The sequence below is a fragment of the Carassius carassius genome, chromosome 35 (assembly GCF_963082965.1).
Source record: "Carassius carassius chromosome 35, fCarCar2.1, whole genome shotgun sequence".
Lineage (NCBI taxonomy): Eukaryota > Metazoa > Chordata > Actinopteri > Cypriniformes > Cyprinidae > Carassius > Carassius carassius.
The window spans coordinates 17,292,309-17,314,323 of record NC_081789.1 but is presented as its reverse complement, the minus strand read 5'-3'; the positions used below and the strand labels follow the sequence as shown (position 1 = coordinate 17,314,323).

Here is a 22,015-nt window from a genome sequence, read left to right as displayed (position 1 = left end):
AACAGCGGCTTAATCGACATATACTGCATTTAATAATAACATTTATTTTAGAATGTATTTTTATCATATTATAATTTAATTTAGCTAACTTGTGTATGAAAACACAAACTTAACACTGAGATAATATTGTGGATAAACGATATCAAGTAGCAACACAGCATTGCAGAAAAGAAAGAGAAGAAACTGGAAAGAAACGTTATCAATAAGTGCACTATATTGTTCCTGACGAATGACTGTGGAACTGGTTTAGCGCACGCGGTTGTTACCCGGACAGTTTCTGTGTGGCTCCGTCGGTCCCATCTTGGCTACAGTAATCAGAGCGGAGAGGAAAGAGAGCTCGTCCATATTACAGCTGCTGTTTCAGGTACTTACAGGTCTATTACTAGCTTCGTATGCTTATTTTGTTCTCAATCTGGACAGTGTTATTACATTTCATATTTTCTGTTACGTTTTTTTGTCAGTGACATTTATCCTCATCTTGTCAAAATAATGATCTAAACCTTTCATTGGCCCACAGTTAGCTTGTCAGCAATCTGTCGACTCCATCAAAGGTGTTGCGTATTTAAAATGACAGCTCGCCCCGCCGCTCGGTCTGCGTTTGCCCGGTGACAGACGATGGTGACAGTTTAATTACAAATTTCAGTTGTGAATTTCACCCTGTGTAGAGTGCTAGTGTAGGCTTTTTATTGTCTGTGGGATAGGTTGCTAGCTGACATGGAGCCCCGAGTTTTTCTTTGTCATGTCCCTCCTTTGACCGATGCTGAGTGGATAGTCTGGCTGTCAGTCATGGCTTCTCGGACGCTGATTGGTTGTGAGGCTGACAGCCCAGTTTTGGTGTCTTGTTCTGCGGTGCTGTCTGTGGCCTACTATATTATTACAGAGCAGCAATACTGTTTGAAATGACTGAAGTGTTATGCATATGAATTAATTTGACGCTATTGTCAGCGTCACGTGGCTCTCGGTGACTTTGGACCTGTGTCAAAACGGTTTTGCTTTCATATTAGGATTTACGGATTGCCTTTCAGATGCGTTCATTTTGTCGTGCAGTCTCTTAATGGTGGCTGTGTTTTAGAAAGAGAGAAGTTTATGATGAGACTATCCTTATATATATATCAATGATGTTCTTAGTAAAAGTTTTTGCTGTCTCATTTTCAGTGATTTTATATAAGGAGCTGGCTTCTATATTGACGCAGACCATGATTTAATATTTCTAAACTGATCATTGGCAGATTATTGAGTGATACACACACACACACACACACACACACACACACACACACACACACACACACACACACACACACACATATATATATATATATATATATATATATATATATATATATATATATATATATATATATATATATATATGCTGTCTTCATTTTTTTACTTAAGATGAATAGTTGACATGAGATGTTAGGGAAATTATTATGTCATATGATGTGATAAGTGTTTTAATGACCTACTTGGCATTGCATTCTTTAAAATGTATTTGCCACCACACAACTATAAAATCAAATTGATTAAAATGGAAAAACCTAAAATATATGGTGAGCAGTTACAAGACCACAAATTTTACACATTCCCTTATAAGCTGAAATATTAATGCTTATAAGAAAATTCCAGAGAAAAAAGTTACACAGAACAGGGAGAAAGCCATAACCAGGCTGGTTAAGTATTTATTGAATAATTTTTTTGTGATTTTATAAAAAAAATTTCATCTTGTGATATCTCTGAGCAGCGGTTTCTGTGGTGATGGACCCTCCCGGCAGCCGAGACGAGCGTCATCGTCAAGCGGAGCGGCTTCGGCGGGAGGAGGCATACTATCACTTCATTAATGAACTGAGCGAGGAGGAATACAGACTAATGAGAGACAGCAATCTACTGGGAACACCTGGTGAGAACACACCCAACACGTCCGTATGCAAAGATGCATGTAGTTTCATTTACACAGAGAAATATGTCAAGCATTTTACAAAACGTAAGGTGTGAAGAAGCACAAATTTCCAAACCTAGCCTTTTGGTTGAATGAACAATAGATGGATATTAAATAGGGTGTGTCTTTGTTTGATTACAGGTGAAGTCACAGCAGAGGAGCTGAGGCAGCGTCTGGATGGGGCAAAGGAACTTGTGTCATCTCAGCCACGCCCTGAAACCCGCCCACAGAGCAGTGAGGCAGAGGGCAGTAGTGGTAAGGATATAAAGGGATGGTTTTGAATTCAGTTGCTCAACTATACTAATATTTTTACTTTATATGATCAGCTGGATTTGTATGCGATACACACCTTGCAGGCATACTCACAATGCAATTACAAAACAAGTCAGGGTGCATCTGCCTTTTTTTAGCAAAAGTGCAGGGGCATAAATCTTGGGGTTAAGGATGTGATGATATAAAGTTTTATACAGCCATAGTAAAACATGTATGATCTGACCCGAAGGGGGCATAAATGTAATGTTAAACTTTGTTGTCAGTCCACATTTGTGATTCTTCTGAATGTAAACTACCATAAACTGTTAAGATTTGAAAAAAATTTTTTTTTTGAAAATAATCTATTTAATGCATCCTTGTCGAATCAACTGGGAATAGAAACAACCCGACTGAAAGTAAATTGTTTCATTACTTACCCTTTTATTCATCAATATTGATAAGAAATTGTAATTTTTTATTTTCCAGGTGCAGTTGAGCCAGGTGTGGAGACATCTAATGGAGACTCTCTGTTGGAATGGCTGAACACTTTCCGGCGCACAGGAAATGCTACACGTAGTGGGCAAAGCGGAAACCAAACATGGCGTGCCGTCAGCCGCACCAATCCTAACAGCGGCGAGTTCCGCTTCAGTCTTGAGATCAACATCAACCACGAGCAACCCGAACCTGGAGAACACAGCGACACCCCTGACCCGACTGAACTTCCAATGCCGCCTCCTCCTCCTCCTCCTCCTCCAACACCTCCTCCACCAGTGTCGTCTTCCTCTGCCCCCACGACCCCTTACAACCCCTCAAGGTCTGCACCTTACTCACTTCAACACCCCACGCCATACTCTACAGCCAGGCCCACCCTGGGAAGGAGGGCCGCAGTGCGCCGCACTCGCAGTAGCACGGCTCTGCCTGTAATGCCACCTCTGACCTCACAGGCTCTTAGGAGGAACTTGCCTTCTTTGCCAAGCTCTCCTCCTCCACAGGCTCTACTTGCTTTTCAGTCACAAGAGCTGGATGGTGGTGCCATAAGGAGTCAAATACAGGTCACAACCTCCTCAGTTAACATGGGGGAGGGGCAGAATGGAAATGAAGGCCCAGACTGCCCTACCGCTCTGCCTCAGTCAGGCCCCCAGGTGGTGCCGGCTGCCCGTGAGCCACGAAACAGCAGGACTCGTTCACGTGGCCGCATGCGCCGGGCAGCAGGAGCTGGTGGGGTTTTGTCTCGCTCTTCGAGACGTAGCCGCTCCCCTTTGGACAGAAACCCCGCCTCCAATGTTAGCCCCACTCATAGCAGCAGCGCCGCCCCAGTGGAGTCCACCGGAAGTACTGCTGTAGCAGTGGAAATGGGCGAGGCCGCTGTTGAGCCAGCTGCTCCTACGGATCCTCCGGAGGCAGGTGAGGAAGAGGGGGAGACACCTGTATCAGGTGCCGGAGGCGTGCGGCGCCACCCCACGATCATGCTGGACCTCCAGGTGCGGCGCATCAGGCCGGGCGAGAACCGGGACAGGGACAGCATTGCCAGTCGCACTCGCTCTCGCGCTCGAGCCGCCGAGAACACAGTCACCTTCGAGAGTGACAGTGGCGGCTTTCGTCGAACCATCTCGCGCTCAGAGCGTGCGGGAATCCGCACTTATGTCAGCACTATACGAATCCCTCTGCGACGCATTTCTGAGACTGGTCTTGGCGAGCCTAGCTCCATGGCGCTAAGATCTATCCTGCGCCAGATTATGACCGGCTTTGGTGAACTCAGCTCTCTCATGGAGACAGAAGCAGACTCGGAGACCGCCACCCCCAACCAGGACACCGCTTCTGCTGGTGGAGCCCAGGCGTATCGTGTTGGTAGTGGTGAGGGCGGTGTTGCTCATGGAGGAGTGGAAACGACACAGGAAGGTTTAGTGGCAGGTGAGGAGGAAGGACAAGTGCGGGTGAGCAGGACTGGGACGGAGGGACGACCTAGCAGCAGGGACACTAACAGCTTGGTGGAAAATGGGACGTTGCCCATCTTAAGGCTGGCGCACTTTTTCCTTCTCAACGAAGATGAAGACGAGGAGCATCCAAGGGGCCTCACCAAAGAACAGATCGACAATCTGGTCACACGCACTTACGGTCAGGTCAACCTGGAGGGCGAGCTGGGCCGCGCTTGTAGCGTTTGCATCAATGAGTACGCTCAGGGCAACAAGCTGCGCCGCTTGCCCTGTGCTCACGAGTTCCACATCCACTGCATCGACCGCTGGCTATCTGAAAACAACACCTGCCCCATCTGCAGGCAGCCTATTCTGTCCAGCCATCAGGAATGATGTCAGGCTGTAGCTATCAATCGACGGACTGAACGACTGACTTTTGTTCCACCGTCGGTGGGGTGTGTACATAGTGCTTCAATGTTTTCATTCTCTGAGATCCATTGTATTCAAGCTAAAGGTAGAACCAAAAGCAGAAAAAGACTATAATGCAGAGATTTAACAAAGCTTTATTTTTTTAGACCCCTTTCGTTTTCATCACTTCATCTTCTTCCATTCACCATTATGCTTTGTGGACATATTAACAGACGGCGTAACTAATTCAGATGGAGTTAGAAATGTTAGCTTCAGCTAAAGGTGCGGTTACATTACTGCTATTTGTTGAATTTTCATGGGCAAAATCCAGTCATTTTAATGGGTATCCATGTGATCTGGAGTTTTTTGTGAGAGTGAACAATTTCCTTTTAAAACTGATTCACGCTGGTAAGTCGTTCACCGCACTGACCAACAGAAAGCTGCGTGGTTTGGAAGTAGGGATGGGACGATAACCGGTTTTATTGATAACCGTGATAAAATGTGCTGAAGGTTAGTAATATCGTTTAAAAATGAATTATCATTAAAACCGTGTTTGATTATCGCGGTTTTAATAACTCACTATTAAATCATGTCCAGCCAGCAACAGTCTGACGCAAGCGCAGCGCACAATGTTTTTTTTGTTTTTTTTTCGAGAAGGAATGGCGAATTAAATTAAGTGCATAGAGTTGCTTGTTTTATTAGTTGTTTGTTGATTATTAAATATAAAACTTGCTGAAATGTTTTCAGTGTGAGCATCAACTATTTTTGAACACTTTCATCTCGTTTCAACAAAACCGTGATAATATTGATAATCGTGATAATTTTAGTCACTATAATCGTGATATTAAATTTTCATACCGTCCCATCCCTATTTGGAAGTAACTTCTCTGTGAGCTTTGCTTTATGCATCACTACACTATTGAAAATAGACACTGGATCTTTGTTGCCTGTGAAATTTCACCGAAATTTGACTAATGCAACCGCACCTTAATTCTATCTCACTTACAAATTTTAAGTTTGGTGGCTTCAAAAAATGGATAGACCTCTTAAAACTCTTTAAGGACATGTAAATAAATAAATGTCTGTGTTTTAACAGCAAGACATATTCTAGAAAGGACCGTACACTGGTTCAATTGCATTGAACCTTTACTTTTAAGCGCTTGCAGAGAAATCCACCGGTTTTGAAGCTCTATGAGTCCTCCATGTAAGTGCTCCTTAATGTTGGGCAGTGTTCTTTTTAAATGTGTTTTCAATCAAAGCAGGATATAGTGTGATTTTTATGGGGTCATTAAGAATAGTTATGGGATATGAATGATGCATCTGGTCGTAGATTAATTTGTCTCTGAAATTCCATCGCTGAAATGCATCTGCATCTTTATGCTAAGGGAAAAGGCAATGAGCAGCTCCACAAACACTACAGAATGCGGCGCATCAGGCCGGGCGAGAACCGGGACAGGGACAGCATTGCCAGTCGCACTCGCTCTCGCGCTCGAGCCGCCGAGAACACAGTCACCTTCGAGAGTGACAGTGGCGGCTTTCGTCGAACCATCTCGCGCTCAGAGCGTGCGGGAATCCGCACTTATGTCAGCACTATACGAATCCCTCTGCGACGCATTTCTGAGACTGGTCTTGGCGAGCCTAGCTCCATGGCGCTAAGATCTATCCTGCGCCAGATTATGACCGGCTTTGGTGAACTCAGCTCTCTCATGGAGACAGAAGCAGACTCGGAGACCGCCACCCCCAACCAGGACACCGCTTCTGCTGGTGGAGCCCAGGCGTATCGTGTTGGTAGTGGTGAGGGCGGTGTTGCTCATGGAGGAGTGGAAACGACACAGGAAGGTTTAGTGGCAGGTGAGGAGGAAGGACAAGTGCGGGTGAGCAGGACTGGGACGGAGGGACGACCTAGCAGCAGGGACACTAACAGCTTGGTGGAAAATGGGACGTTGCCCATCTTAAGGCTGGCGCACTTTTTCCTTCTCAACGAAGATGAAGACGAGGAGCATCCAAGGGGCCTCACCAAAGAACAGATCGACAATCTGGTCACACGCACTTACGGTCAGGTCAACCTGGAGGGCGAGCTGGGCCGCGCTTGTAGCGTTTGCATCAATGAGTACGCTCAGGGCAACAAGCTGCGCCGCTTGCCCTGTGCTCACGAGTTCCACATCCACTGCATCGACCGCTGGCTATCTGAAAACAACACCTGCCCCATCTGCAGGCAGCCTATTCTGTCCAGCCATCAGGAATGATGTCAGGCTGTAGCTATCAATCGACGGACTGAACGACTGACTTTTGTTCCACCGTCGGTGGGGTGTGTACATAGTGCTTCAATGTTTTCATTCTCTGAGATCCATTGTATTCAAGCTAAAGGTAGAACCAAAAGCAGAAAAAGACTATAATGCAGAGATTTAACAAAGCTTTATTTTTTTAGACCCCTTTCGTTTTCATCACTTCATCTTCTTCCATTCACCATTATGCTTTGTGGACATATTAACAGACGGCGTAACTAATTCAGATGGAGTTAGAAATGTTAGCTTCAGCTAAAGGTGCGGTTACATTACTGCTATTTGTTGAATTTTCATGGGCAAAATCCAGTCATTTTAATGGGTATCCATGTGATCTGGAGTTTTTTGTGAGAGTGAACAATTTCCTTTTAAAACTGATTCACGCTGGTAAGTCGTTCACCGCACTGACCAACAGAAAGCTGCGTGGTTTGGAAGTAGGGATGGGACGATAACCGGTTTTATTGATAACCGTGATAAAATGTGCTGAAGGTTAGTAATATCGTTTAAAAATGAATTATCATTAAAACCGTGTTTGATTATCGCGGTTTTAATAACTCACTATTAAATCATGTCCAGCCAGCAACAGTCTGACGCAAGCGCAGCGCACAATGTTTTTTTTGTTTTTTTTTCGAGAAGGAATGGCGAATTAAATTAAGTGCATAGAGTTGCTTGTTTTATTAGTTGTTTGTTGATTATTAAATATAAAACTTGCTGAAATGTTTTCAGTGTGAGCATCAACTATTTTTGAACACTTTCATCTCGTTTCAACAAAACCGTGATAATATTGATAATCGTGATAATTTTAGTCACTATAATCGTGATATTAAATTTTCATACCGTCCCATCCCTATTTGGAAGTAACTTCTCTGTGAGCTTTGCTTTATGCATCACTACACTATTGAAAATAGACACTGGATCTTTGTTGCCTGTGAAATTTCACCGAAATTTGACTAATGCAACCGCACCTTAATTCTATCTCACTTACAAATTTTAAGTTTGGTGGCTTCAAAAAATGGATAGACCTCTTAAAACTCTTTAAGGACATGTAAATAAATAAATGTCTGTGTTTTAACAGCAAGACATATTCTAGAAAGGACCGTACACTGGTTCAATTGCATTGAACCTTTACTTTTAAGCGCTTGCAGAGAAATCCACCGGTTTTGAAGCTCTATGAGTCCTCCATGTAAGTGCTCCTTAATGTTGGGCAGTGTTCTTTTTAAATGTGTTTTCAATCAAAGCAGGATATAGTGTGATTTTTATGGGGTCATTAAGAATAGTTATGGGATATGAATGATGCATCTGGTCGTAGATTAATTTGTCTCTGAAATTCCATCGCTGAAATGCATCTGCATCTTTATGCTAAGGGAAAAGGCAATGAGCAGCTCCACAAACACTACAGAACTCCGTTTTTAAGCGTGGTCATTATTTTCCCTGTGGACTAAATATGCTTTCCACTTTGAGTGTCATTACGTTTCTAATAAGAACAAGCCATTTGCATTTGAACAACAGTTTTGGAGTGCTGATCAGATTATATGATATTGTATGAGCTAGTAAGTGCATGCTTGATTTGTACCTGCGTATAAACCCCTGCACATAGTTCACAATGTTTTAATGAAAAGCTGAAATTGATTATCACTTGAAAGCACTTGTGAGCTGCTGCACTATAAGGCAGTACATTCAAGCCTGTCATAGGCCAGACTTCTTCCAGGGTGATGCAATGAAACAAGAAAGCAATGAAAGATATTGAGTTGTGGTTAAATATTATGTTTTCCTACCTTTTCCCGTCACGTACCTATTTTTGTAGTTTTTATTATCACATGCTCTTGTACCACACACACATGCCCTGCCCTGCTTACCTTCCCTCAGTATTTTAACATACATTGGTTTCTCTTATGGCCTTGTCTGAAAGCCCTGTTTGCTGTAAATGACCATTTTCATGCAGTGTTGCTCCTTCCCCATGTGAGGCAGAGCGTGAAGTAGGACTTCTGAATGAATGATCATGAATGTAGTGGTACCTTGCGTCTTTCCAAGGTACTTTTTTCCTCAATGTACAATACATGTCTGCTTATGTTTCAGGATCTCGATTAAAACAAAGACAGTCTGTTAATCAACACCTGTCCTTGATGTTATTGTTTTCTTGTATACTAAATATTCCTTTATTTGGTCTGTATGATGTGAGGATGTGTGTGTGTTCTGTAAGAAGTGTGAACTGTAAGTATGTGTGTATATTGCTGAATGGATCAGAATGGTTTATCTGCAAATGGGGGATCTTTGGCCATGAAGTTGAGATATTTAATGATGGAAAATTGACATCATTGAGCTATGACTATGTATTATGTTATAATGTGATGCTAAACAGAAGAATATCTATTCTGTTACTATGTAATAAAATAAAACCCATTGATTTTTTTCTTCTCTGCTCCATAACAATGGAATGATATACATTGTTATTCCCAAGGAACAGATAGGGTTTGCAAACACTGAAATAATGTTCTTTGAGCAGTAAGATTATTATAAAAAAAGTTTTATTTTAAATTTTATTAAAATAGAAAACAGTAATTTTATTGTAAAATTTATTGTAGTTTTTTTAATTATATTTTTAACAAATAAATGTACCCTTTGTGAGCATGATACATTTCTTTAAAAAAAAAAAACAGACCCCAAACCTTTGAATGGTAGTGCATATGAACTGATTTGAAGTCAAAACTTTAAGGGTTAATTCAGGTATAGCTATTTAATATAAGAAATACAGCTGTTTACAGTTTATATTACGGGTTAATTTTTTTTAGAATAATAAAAGACACTTTCTTTCAATGTATAGGCTAGTTAAATATTGATTAAATCATAAGGTCACCTTTAACCCTGAATCACTGCGGTTCAAAGGTACAACGTTGTTAATTATTAAATCAGGGTAAACTCTTAAACCAACCAAATAATCTAAAGTTTAATGTTTATATAAATTACAGTTTACATGTATAAGTAATTAAATGAGACTGTGAAGAGCACATAAGAGCGTATTGTACGGCTTAAAGTTTCCATTTAGGACAGGAAGGGGTCTGATGACGGAGCGCGCGCGCACGCGACGGATCAGCAGGATGGCAGGAGCGCGTTCCCAAGCAAGTGCGCGCTGCAGAGGGTGACCCATCCCATCATCATCAGGAGCTATGCTGCCTCCATCAAACACTGCATCCCTGCGCCTGTGGCCCGCATACCACCGCTGAAGCCCGAGTATGCCATCATCCCGCTCCCGCTGCTGGAAGCTCCACACATGCGTGCAAAATGTACTTCAACAGACGCTCGAAGAAGATCCACAGCGAGGGAGGTGAGCGTGACATAATCTGCTGACATGGGCGACGCGCACTGGCACTGTTTATGCATGCATTTTCTTCGGTGCTCTGGATATTCGCATGTTCCTCTATGTGTAAATGATTAATTGTTATATTGACAAACCTATTTCTATACATAAACACACATTAGAAAAGCATCAGTTATGCTCTACCTGTCCCGTCTGGTGAGGCACTCTTGTAGGTGACCTGTCAATTTCGCTGTGTAAACAAATGGGTTTCTAGGGTGATTGGTGGGAAATTAGCGGCAACTGTTCTTATGAGATAAACCGTGATGTGTCTACAATTACTCCTGTCCAGATCTGCATAGAGGTTTTTTTTTTACAGAGAAACTCAGCTTATCACGTGACTGTTTAAAGCGCTCTAGCTTTCTAAACTCCTAGACTCACCTGTTGAAGTCATGTGCACCTGGTTAAAGTATCTAGATTTTTATTAATTGCTTTACATTTCAGGTAAAATATAAGAAGATATCGTTTTTAAATTAGATGCTGTCATGTAGCAGGTACAGGCTTATTAGTTACATTTATTTAAGGTTTATCTTTGCTATTTTCTAATGTTGAAAATGTCCAGCGGTTTTGCTCACTGCCTTTTATTAAAATATTAATAAATAAATACCTTATTTTATCATTTAGAATGTAAACAAAATTTACCAAAAGAATATATTAAAATCAACCCAATAAAATCATTTAATCACTTTGACCCTATAAATTATAAATGATATTAATATTAATATCTCTTGAAAATATAGGAAATAGTAGAAATTCAAGATGTTATTACATAACGATGAAAACATTTTTAGTGTTACCGTCAAGCAATATCTTAAAATGATTTTACTTAATTATTTGTAATATCTCTATCTCTCTCTCTCTCTCTCTCTCATATATACACTGAAAAAAAATGTTGGGTTCACTATGAAACAATTTTCACTTAGAAATTGGAAGTAAATGTCACAAATAATTCAGTCACAAACTGAATTAACCGTGAAACAAAAACTGAAAGTGACAAAGACTAAAAGTGTAGCATGTAAGCTTTCAACTGCATGCAATCTATAGCTATAATCAAAATATCCAAGTGATATTTTAAAGAATTAGTTTTTCATTTTAGCATTGAGATCGGTTTTACACAATAAATCATTTCTTTCCAAATACTAGCAATGAAGGTTTCAAATCGAAAGACTGCAAACCACTGAAAGAAAATCACTTACTGCATCGCTGCAGTCTTTTAAAGGCTCTGTTTTGAATGGAAATGAGCCACGAGACATTTAATATTATTACAAATCTTAGTAAAAGCTTATATATCATTCTCCAGATGTCAGTGGACTGCCTGTTGGGTTTTAAAGTACTTAATGCACCAAAACAGGGCCAAGAATACATCGCAAATGCACAGCTCTTCAGATTTGAACATTGGTGGCAGGTTTGAGAGATTACAGAGTGTTTTGGCGTCAGGTCTGTTCCAGCATGTGTTTAATCGGCAAGCTTTTGCGGGGTGATGACACCGAGGGTGGAGTCTTTTTGACAGACTGACACATGTGCATTGTGGATTACACTGAAGATTTGTTCATAGTGTTTGTTTGGCCTGCTCTGACCCAGCATGCTCCAGAATTAACATGCAGGAGCCATATTGTTGGTAACCTCATTTGTAATTCCTTAAAACGTGTGACTTATCAGTTCTGCTCATGAGATGACTGACAGATGGTTTCCTTTGAATTTGCTCTACGTATGTTCATGTACAAGTTGGAACAGAAGCGAAATAACATCCATGTCAAATCAAGTGCTTCTAACATAGCGTGATTAGAGTGCGTTGTTGTTTTGACAGTCATGTGACAAAAGATAAGCTTCTGATGTCACCTTTGGGTTACATAATCACAGAACCAATGATGTGTTTCATTAAAGGGCCCTTGTTTTAGTGATCATCCCTACTGTTCAGCGTTTCTGCTCATCAAGGCCACATGGGGGCAGCAACTTTAAACTCATCACTCATCACTGTTTTATTGTCTTCTTAAATTAAAGAGTGTGAATATAGACAAGGTTTCTGTATTTACATCAAAATGTAAACCTGTATATAAATTAAACACACATTATACTTTATTTTAGCATATTTTTCTCGTCAGAATGCCAGTAGGAGGGAATATCTTAAAAACACTGTTTAAGGGTTCTACTTAAGCACTATATATGCTTTGTCAACGATGCTTATTCTTTTAAAATAATTAAATGAATGGAACTAATTAAGGGATACATTCAGAGCATTCGAAATTTGACTGCTTACATCTTTCATTGCTTGAAATACTATTTAAAATGAGCCATTAGGTTACTTAAAGCAGCTGAAAATAACTATTCTTCACCCGATTAAATTAAAGTTTTGTAAATTATAGTCATTTGTATTATACAGATTCATCACTGTGGGAAAATAGGAGAAAAATCATTTCATCTTATATATTAATATTTAATTCGATTTAAATTTTATTTATTATTCTCTGTTTACATTAGCAAATCTGCTTACTCAGATAGTAATAAATCCTTCTTGAATTATTCTCATATTAATATAAAAAAAGAATGATAATACACACAATTATTTTGAATCAAGTCATTTCAAGGGGGAACATGGCACTCATTTAAAGAATGCTTTTTCATTTCTTGGATCAGAGTGGTTTATCATGTTAGACAAAGGAAAATTGACTTGCTTTGTGTTGTAATGTGAGGCATTATTGAACATAAAGGTGATGAATAAAAGCCAGTAAGGTAAAGATAAATCAGCAAGTGAGCAACAAAAATATTTTTGACATGTCAGAGGCCCCTTTACACTATACAAACAGGCTTTCTATTGAGAAAGAGTTATTTGAAATATTACAGATTGAGCACCATTTCTCAACCCTTAAAGCACATTTCTAAGAGTGTTTTGCTCTGTGGTCTTACTGACTTGATATCTTGTGTTGTTTTTTTCTTATGGCAACCCTTGTTGGGCTCCTCAAGAACAGTTAGTGTTGACCCCTCTTAGCCAGGACTCCGACAGGACCAGCCCATGGGCTCCAACATGTGCTCCCGCCTGACAGACAGGTTTGAGAAAAGTGAGTGCCCCTCTCAAGCGGGCCGCTGCCTCCGGCGACTGCTTGGAGCCTCACAGGTGCATGAAGCCACCCCTTCCTTCAGCCCACACTGCATGGATAGACTAATAAAGCTAACGTTCTCTGCACTCTTTCTACATATGCACACAGACATGGCATGCATTAGGGCTGGGCAGTATGAAGGTATATTGTGGCGACGATTTCAAGTGTGTATTGTTAGAGATACTGCGTTAGGTGTTAGAGTGGTAAAGAAACATTTGTGAAAGAGAAAATATAGAGTGAGAACTGCTTGATGTAAGAGTTATTGATTTCTTGAATGGTCAAATGCGCACACGTTTATGGTAAAACATCCATTGAGTGGAGTAGTTTTGTAAACACAGTCGGTTATGTCTATGTGAATGTAATAAGTTGGGAGAAAATCGTATGTGTGTTAATATATATTTGATCCGTGCGTGAGGTCTTATAGGAATAGTTCACCCTAAGATGAAAATTTGTTGAAAATTGACTTACCCTCGGGCAAGATGTACGTAGATGAGTTTGTTTCTTCATCAGAACAAATTTGGAGAAATTTAGCATTACATCACTTGCTCACTAATGGATCCTCTGCAGTGAATGGGTGCCATCAGAATGAGAGTCCAAACAGTTGATAAAACATCACAAAAATGTATAAGTAATCCACATGACTCCAATACATCAGTTAATGTCTTATAATGTGAAAAGCTGTGTTTGTAAGAAACAAATCCATCAAGATGTTTTAACTTAAATCTGTTCCTTTTAGCGAGCCCATAATCCATAATCTATAACACTTCCTCTGAAAAAGTCCATCCCCTGTTGTCCACTCACATCAAAAAGCCATTTACATATTTGTTTTGATCAATTTTTTTGGAATGTTTTTGTCTTTAAAATGATCTTTGCATATTTCGCTCCTGGTTCAGACGAGACAACTTTTCACTGGCATGTTATTAGTTAAATATGGGTTAAAAACATATTAAAGATGAATTGGTTTCTTACAAAGACTACATACATATTGATTCATTGGGATATTTTTATCAGCTTTTTGGACTCTCATTCTAATGGCACCCATTCACTGCAGAGGATTCATGGTTGAGTGATGTAATGCTGAATTTTTCCAAATCTGTTCCAATCAAGAAACAAACAAATTTTCATCTTGGATGACCTGAGGGTGAGCTCATTTTCAGCTAATTTCTATTTTTGGGTGAACTGTTACTTTAAGGTGTCAGCAGCCTAATAAACCTGCTGCCGTCTTTGTCAATAAAGCTAATCAAACAACAAAGGAAAAAGAGAAAATAAATCATAATAATTCTTGACAGAATAATTTGTATTTTGAATAAGAATCCATTTATATTTATTTTTACATATGATTGAAATTGAATAATGATTTCTCACTGTATGTTAAATAAACCTAGTTCACCTGAAAAGCTTATTTCATTTGTATATTTGTTCTATTGTATTTGTCCTATGTTTGTAATTGGCTTCTTTGTCCTTATTTTTAAATCAAATAAAATAACAAAAATAGCTATATATTGGTATATGTCATTTACATGACACATAAGTTTCTCATAAAGTGAAATAAGATTTTGGTTACATCGCTCCCTTCTAACATGCATCAAGTGATGCACCAAAATGGATGCATGCAGGCAAAACAGAAATAACAGTCCTTCTGATGTGGGTGTTAGTCGGTAAGCCAGGGGTTAGACTGTGACGCTAGCATGGCTTGTGCAGGAGGATGCGGGTGTCTGATGTGCCTGCGCTCTGGGATAAAGCCCGGTCAGGATTAGATACAGGTGAAGTTGCGCGCTGACAGAAAGAGGATTACCCTCCCTGGTCACTGTGCCTGTAAGAGGCTTTCATTCCTCGTTCACCCTTTTCTATCACCATAGTAGCCCAAGCTGCGAGCGCACCGCCCCGTTCCCCTTGGGGGCCACCAGGACTGGTGGGTCACCTTTGCAACGAAAACAACATGTCACACTAAGGGCACAGGAAGTCTAGTGGGGCTCTGTAGGTAATGGGTTTCCAAACGTCTGGTGGAGCGGCCACACGTGAGCATGTGGGAACTAGGGATGGGCAGATTAAATATTTATACTCATATTGATGCCACATTGAGATGATTGATTCATAGAATCCATCCTTATTTAATACCTATCCTTTTATTATTTAATTAGTGTTGCTTATCACCAGAATGCTGAAAAGTCACAGCATTTTCAAATTTTTTTTTTTTTTTTTGGATTTTTCAACTTTTACTGTATTTTCATATTTTTTAAAAAGTTTGAGTTTTTTTGTTCTGTTCATTTTTCTCCCATATATATTTATTAACATTTCATTTTGACATTATTACTAGTTAGAAGGAAAACCTGACTATTATTCTTTAGTTCATTATTTTATTTCATACAAGAAAGGTTTGTTACTCTAATAAAAAAAATAAAGAAGCTTTTTTGAAATAGGTGTCAGTCATCTCAAAATACCTTTAATCAAGCTAATCAAACTATGATGAATAAAGAAATTATTACTTTTCTTAGTAAAAATATTACACACGAAGATTAAGCAATGTAAAACCAATGGTACATTTAAAAGAACTAATAAAAAATAGTAAATTAATAAATCACTTTGTCCACATATGTGTGAACAGCTTTTTATTGTTGAGGTTGACCTTGGAAATACTTTCACACAACTTTTTGTATTTTCAAAATACAAGTTTTAACCAATGATATATATTAGACTCACTGGCCACTTTATTAAGTATAGCTTGCTAGTACAGAGTTGGACCACCTTTTGCCTTCAGAACTGCCTTAATTCTTCGTGGCATAGATTCAACAAGGTGTTGGTCCATATTAACATAATAGCATCATGCAGTTGCTGCAGATTTGTTGGCTGCACATCGATGATGCGAATCTCCCGTTCCACCACATCCCAGAGCTGCTCTATTGGATTGAGATCTGGTGACTGTGGAGGCCATTTGAGTAAAGTGAACTCATTGTCATGTTCAAGTAACCAGTCTGAGATGATTTGAGCTTTGTGACATGGTGCATTATCCTGCTGGAAGTAGCCATCAGAGGATGGGTACATGGTGGTCATAAAGGGATGGACCTGGTCAGCAACAATACTCAGGTCGGCTGTGGCGTTTAAACGATGCTCAATTGGTACTAAGGGGCCCAAAGTTTGCCAAGAAAATACCCCCCACACCATTACACCACCACCAGCAGCCTAAACCGTTGAGACAAGGCAGGATGGATCCATGCTTTCATGTTGACCATCTGAATGTAGCAGCAGAAATCGAGACTCATCAGACCAGGCAGCATTTTCCAATCTTCTTTTGTTCAATTTTGATGAGCCTGTGCGAATTATAACCGCCGTTTGACCTCTCGATGTGCTGTGCATTCAGAGATGGTATTCTGCAAACCTTTTTTTTTTTTACGAGTGGTTATTTGAGTTACTGTTGCCTTTCTATCATCTCTAACCAGTCTGCCCACTCTCCTCTGACCTCTGACATCAACAAGGCATTTTTGTCCACACAACTGCCGCTCACTGGATATTTTCTCTTTTTCGGACCATTCTCTATAAACCCTAGAGATGGTTGTTTGTGAAAATCCCAGTAGATCAGCAGTTTTTGAAATAATCAGACCAGCCCATCTGGCACCAACAAACATTCCACATTCTTAAATCCCCTTTCTTCCCCTGATGCTCAGTTTGAACTTCAGCTAGTTGTCTTCAAGACATCTAGATGCCTAAATGCTGCCATGTGATATAATTATTCATGAATTCTTTTTCAGTTGAACCCCCCCCCCCCCAAAAAAATTTTTTTGTAACCATGATAAATAAAAAAAACAAAGAAAAAAACAAAGAAAAAAAATCTAAGTGTTTTTTATTATATGTAAGAAAGCTTCAGTTTAATATTTTTTAATAAACATAAAATTATGCCTTTACATAGTTTCTTGATCATTTAAATTCTTTTGCATGACTAAAAATCAAGGGACAGATTTGTTTTCTGATAATCACCCTGGACAAACAGAGAGAGCGATGTTTGCCATTCATTGTTAATTTTCTATGATATAGGACTTAATGAATAAAAAAAATGTCCTCAGAAATCTATATTTATTAGAGGCTTCAATACCAATAGGTATTGATATTTGCATTTGAATTGAACAAATAACTGGTATTGCCCATCCCTAGTGGGAGACTGTGGCTGTATGCAATTTGCAAATTAAGAGCCTCGTTGCATGTAATATTTTCTGTCTTTGGCTTTTGCTGGGTTATATTAGCCTGTTCACTGTCCTCTTGAACCAGTTCCAGTGCCATTGTGTTGGGATAGCAGAAAATTCTAGACAACAGAGGAATTTGACACCCTTTTGAACAGCATGACCATAGTCTGACTAATCAGAGTAGTATAATACAGACGGAGAGATGTGCAGTGATATTGCATGGAATAAGAGAGGCCCGCTGAATGAATGCATGCGGTGGGTAAAGTGAGCACCGTTACAAAGGCGTAGGGATGAATAATGCAACCAGGGCTATTCATAATTTAAAAGCATGCTGCTTTTTAGTGGTGAAAAGCTGGCAGATGGCCAAATGACCACAGTCACCCCACACTGTGCTCAGGGTCAAACTCAGTGATAGGTTCAGACATGACTAATCAGAAGCACATTATTGACATGTTATTTTTTACATGCTTTTAATCATATAAGATAAAATATTACTACATTTTACTAAAAAGCTTATTTTTTCTATTAAATATATATTTATATTGAATATTTATATTATTTATATATTATATAATATTTATATTTTTATATATTTATAGTGAACACACTTTATAATATAATACAGTCATATGAAAAAGTTAGGACACCCTATTGAATTACATGGTTTTCCTTATCAGGACATAGTAAAATTATAACTTATATATATATACATACTATAATTTTTTTTCCATGTCTTAAAATTTGGAAAATAAAACCTCAGATGAACAACAACACATGACATATTGCACTGTGTCATTGTTTATTTAACAAAAATAAAGCCAAAATGGAAAAGCCACAAGTGACCAAGTTAGGACACCCTTACTGGTAACATAAGAATTAAGAGGTTAAGGAACAGTCAGGCACTGCTAATCAAATGTCATCAAATGGTATGTACCTTCAATTTAAAGGCACGGGTTAGTATGTTTTTTCGGTATAGCAGGGGAAAAACTAAACATAAAACTTCTTATTTTTCTTGTTCTTTAACCAGTAGATTACTGAACAAATGGTGTCTCTTTCTTTAAATAGATAACATTATTAAAATTTTCCTAAAGGGATAGTTCATCCAAAAATGAAAATTCTGTCATTAATTACTCAAATAAAACAATCAAGGTAAAATAATCCATGTGACATCAGGAGTTCAACTGTAATTTTATGAAGCTACGAGAATACTTTTTGTACACAAAGAAAACAAAAAAAAATGTATTCAACAATTCGTCTCCTCTGCGTCACCCTAGCGCCATTTTGCAGAGTATCCACTGAACGCAAACAGCATATGCTGATCTGTGTCAGCTACGCCACGAAGATACTTTTTCTACATTTATTTACACTTTGATTTGAACAAAAACAATGTATCCGCATGGTGCGTGTTAATTTCTGGATCGTTAGTGGATTCGTGGATGGTGTTAATCACATTGCTGTCTATGGGAGGGTCAGAGAGCTCACAGAATGCATCAAAAAATCTAAATTTGTGTTTCGAAGATGAACGAAGGTCTTATGGGCTTAGACAGAATGACAGAATGTTCATTTTTTGGGTGAACTATCCCTTTAAGAATACAAAATCTACAGTATCTCAGCTATAATGCAGTAAAGAGAGCCCTATTACTTAAGGTTACAATAAACAGTACAGTCAAAACCATTAAATTCAATGGTCATTTATTTTTAGATAATCAACACTCAAATATAACATTGTATGTAAATATGTAAATTGTACATAGGGTTCCAAAGGGACAGAAAATTTCTGGTAAATTACTGGAAACTTACCATGATTTAGTTTTCCGCCTCTTTGAAATCCTAACTGCACATAAGGCAATTTTTACATTAACTTTTAAATACAACCTTTATTTCATTTAGCAATATTTAGATTTATATTGTTAATTTATTGCTATGAAGTTTTAAAAAGGGTTTTAGGGTGTTAAGATATATATATTTTATTCTGGTAATCAAGTTTTCAACCATGTTTTGAACTGAAACGTTGTGTCACATGCATACAGAAAATCACCATTCGAAGTGGATCAGAAATGTTCATCAAAGTTGTCCTAAGACAAGAACGGGTATTGTTTTGGTTTTTGGACAACTTTGATGAAAGGTTCTGATCCACTTCAAATGTTGACTATGTACACCATTACACCCTTTATCAATAAAATAGATTAATACATTTAGCAATATTTATACATATTTTTCATTTATTGCTATAAAGATAAATAATAATAAAAAAACAAAACCGTAGGCTTGATAGTGTTTTCATTTTTCATTTTGGAAATCAAGTTTATGACCATGTTTTGAGCTGAAATGTTGTGCAGTTGTTGACAGTGTTTAGGTGTGATTTATATGGTGCTCACACAAAAACAGAACAATTGGTGATTCTTTCTTGGTCTTTATCTAAGGGCAAAAGTCAGTGTAGCACTCAACTTTCCAGCTTTATCAGCACGTTGGGCAACTTGTGAATTGAGTGCTTGTTAATAGTATTAACTGGAGCCTGTGTGTCCATTATGAAAGGTTTGTCATGTATCTGTCCAGTCAATGTACTGCACATCATTTACCAGTATGTTGCTGACTTTACAGTTCTGTGATGTTAATCGGGCACAAAGTGTCTGCAGGTCTGACCATTAAGATTGAATGGCTGAGGTTGGAATTGTAAGAACAAGTCGTGGAAAGAGAAAATTGAACAGTTAGAGGAAGAAAGTAATCGTTTAGAGCAGGATATGAGATGCACGATGAAAAGTGTGTCATATGTGATTCTTTGGCCCTAATCCAGAGTACGTCCCACTGAGGAAATCTCATGAACTTCTGGTCCACATTGCTTTGTATATTTATTTAGTGAGGCAGATCTGGAAACATGACAGGTGTTTACAGCAGTGGTTCTCAGAAGGTCGCCAGTTTGTTTTTATAGAAGGGAAAATATAATGGTAAATGAAAATAATACGATAAGTGTACATAGTTAAGGATAACAAAATGAATATGCTTATTAAAAAAATTGTAGTAAATTTTTTTCAATGTCCTATGCTGTGTGTCAAACATTTTAGAGCAAGAACTTATGAATAATAAAAACACAGTATTGTATTAAAGTCTGCATATTGCTTGATTTAGCAATTATTTGTATGCCTCTCAGTGTTTGATTTTAAGTTGTTTAATTTTGTATAATAAATGCTACTTGATATCAAATCCGTGTCCTGATGCAGAACCATTTGAGTGCCACTAGTTTAAACTACACCTACTTGCTCATTGCTGTTGTAAAGGATACATTTAAGTCTGAAGGTGCCCAGAGTCACCTTGAACAATACATTAGCCATTACATATGACTCCATAAAAACACATTTAAGAGCCAGTGTCTTCAGCACTAAAATATATGACACCATATAATTACAAGTTAACAAATTTCTCCGTTATTGGCAAGTTATCAGTGGTCAAGCTGGCCTTTGACACCTAAGAGATGAGTGTTTTCTCCATTTACACCCTGCTCGTCATAACGTAAGATCATGTTGTTAGTTGTTAGGAATCATGTTGAAGAGAACGTTTCAGATTGCAGTGTCAGAAATCAGATAGATGTCATGGAAATATAGCCCTTAGTATGATCACATCTGCATTTTTAGCTGATTCAACTGGTTTGTGGTTTTGCAGTACTGACTACCAGATAAAGTGTTCCCTATGGTGCAAGAGAAGACATGGTTGTGTCTAGACAAAAAGTCTAGAAAAATTCTCAAGCAATATGCACACTTTTTGTGTGAGTTTTTGGGAAGAAATTTTATTATCATTGATCCAGTATGGTCTGTCTGTCTGTCTGTCTCTGTCTATCTGTCTCTGTCTTACTGTCTGTCTGTCTGTCTGTCTGTCTCTGTCTTACTTTCTGTCTGTCTGTCTGTCTCTGTCTGTCTGTCTTATGTCTGTCTGTCTCTGTCTAACTGTCTGTCTGTCTGTCTGTCTCTGTCTGTCTGTCTGTCTAACTGTCTGTGTGTCTCTGTCTGTCTGTCTGTGTCTGTCTGTCTCTCTCTGTCTGTCTGTCTGTCGCTGTCTGTCTGTCTGACTGTCTGTCTCTCTCTGTCTGTCTGTCTTGTCTGTCTGTCTGACTCTCTGTCTGTCTGTCTTGTCTGTCTGTCTGTCTCTCTGTCTTGTCTGTCTGTCTGACTCTCTGTCTGTCTGTCTGTCTAACTGTCTGTGTGTCTCTGTCTGTCTGTCTGTCTGTGTCTGTCTGTCTCTCTCTGTTTGTCTGTCTGTCGCTGTCTGTCTGTCTGACTGTCTGTCTCTCTCTGTCTGTCTGTCTGTCTTGTCTGTCTGTCTATCAAAAATGTCAAATATGTGTTTAACCTACAATTAAAGTAAGGAGGAAGTACTTTATAGATAAAAGCTATATATTTTTATTGTACTTCTTTCTTACCTTTACTGTGAGTTACACAAATTTGTAAAAATTTTTAAAAGGACATATGATATTTCCAACTTTGCTTAAACAACTTTTTATATAATTGATCTGTCACAATGTTTAATATTGTTTGGCTGATGGCTTGCATTTTTTATCCATAAACCCCACAATATTCAGATCATGGTCAATAATGTGTTTTTCAATGG

General features: G+C 38.8%; 3 protein-coding genes across 4 annotated transcripts in view; all 3 read left to right on the top strand.

The window, feature by feature from the left end:
* The first annotated feature begins 241 nt into the window (after positions 1-241).
* LOC132116094 (E3 ubiquitin-protein ligase RNF6-like) lies at positions 242-4,680 on the top strand. Its single transcript, XM_059524676.1, has 4 exons — positions 242-364; positions 1,745-1,900; positions 2,081-2,194; positions 2,678-4,680. Exons 2-4 carry the CDS (start codon positions 1,759-1,761, stop codon positions 4,495-4,497), a joined length of 2,076 nt encoding a protein of 691 aa, XP_059380659.1. The 5' UTR covers positions 242-364; positions 1,745-1,758; the 3' UTR covers positions 4,498-4,680.
* A 1,193-nt stretch (positions 4,681-5,873) lies between these two features.
* On the top strand, positions 5,874-6,941 carry LOC132115631 (E3 ubiquitin-protein ligase RNF6-like). The gene has a single exon (XM_059524045.1). It carries the CDS (start codon positions 5,874-5,876, stop codon positions 6,756-6,758), a length of 885 nt encoding a protein of 294 aa, XP_059380028.1. The 3' UTR covers positions 6,759-6,941.
* A 2,946-nt stretch (positions 6,942-9,887) lies between these two features.
* Positions 9,888-22,015, top strand: part of LOC132116070 (phospholipid-transporting ATPase IB-like) — a 61,778-nt gene continuing 49,650 nt past the window's right edge. Inside the window, exons 1-2 of one of the 2 annotated variants that reach the window (XM_059524643.1) lie at positions 9,888-10,116; positions 13,108-13,202. In XM_059524643.1, coding sequence (XP_059380626.1) covers positions 13,157-13,202 — 46 coding nt within the window. In that variant the 5' untranslated portion in view covers positions 9,888-10,116; positions 13,108-13,156. The remainder of the gene's footprint in view (positions 10,117-13,107; positions 13,203-22,015) is intronic. The other variant, XM_059524644.1, reaches the window with a different exon arrangement.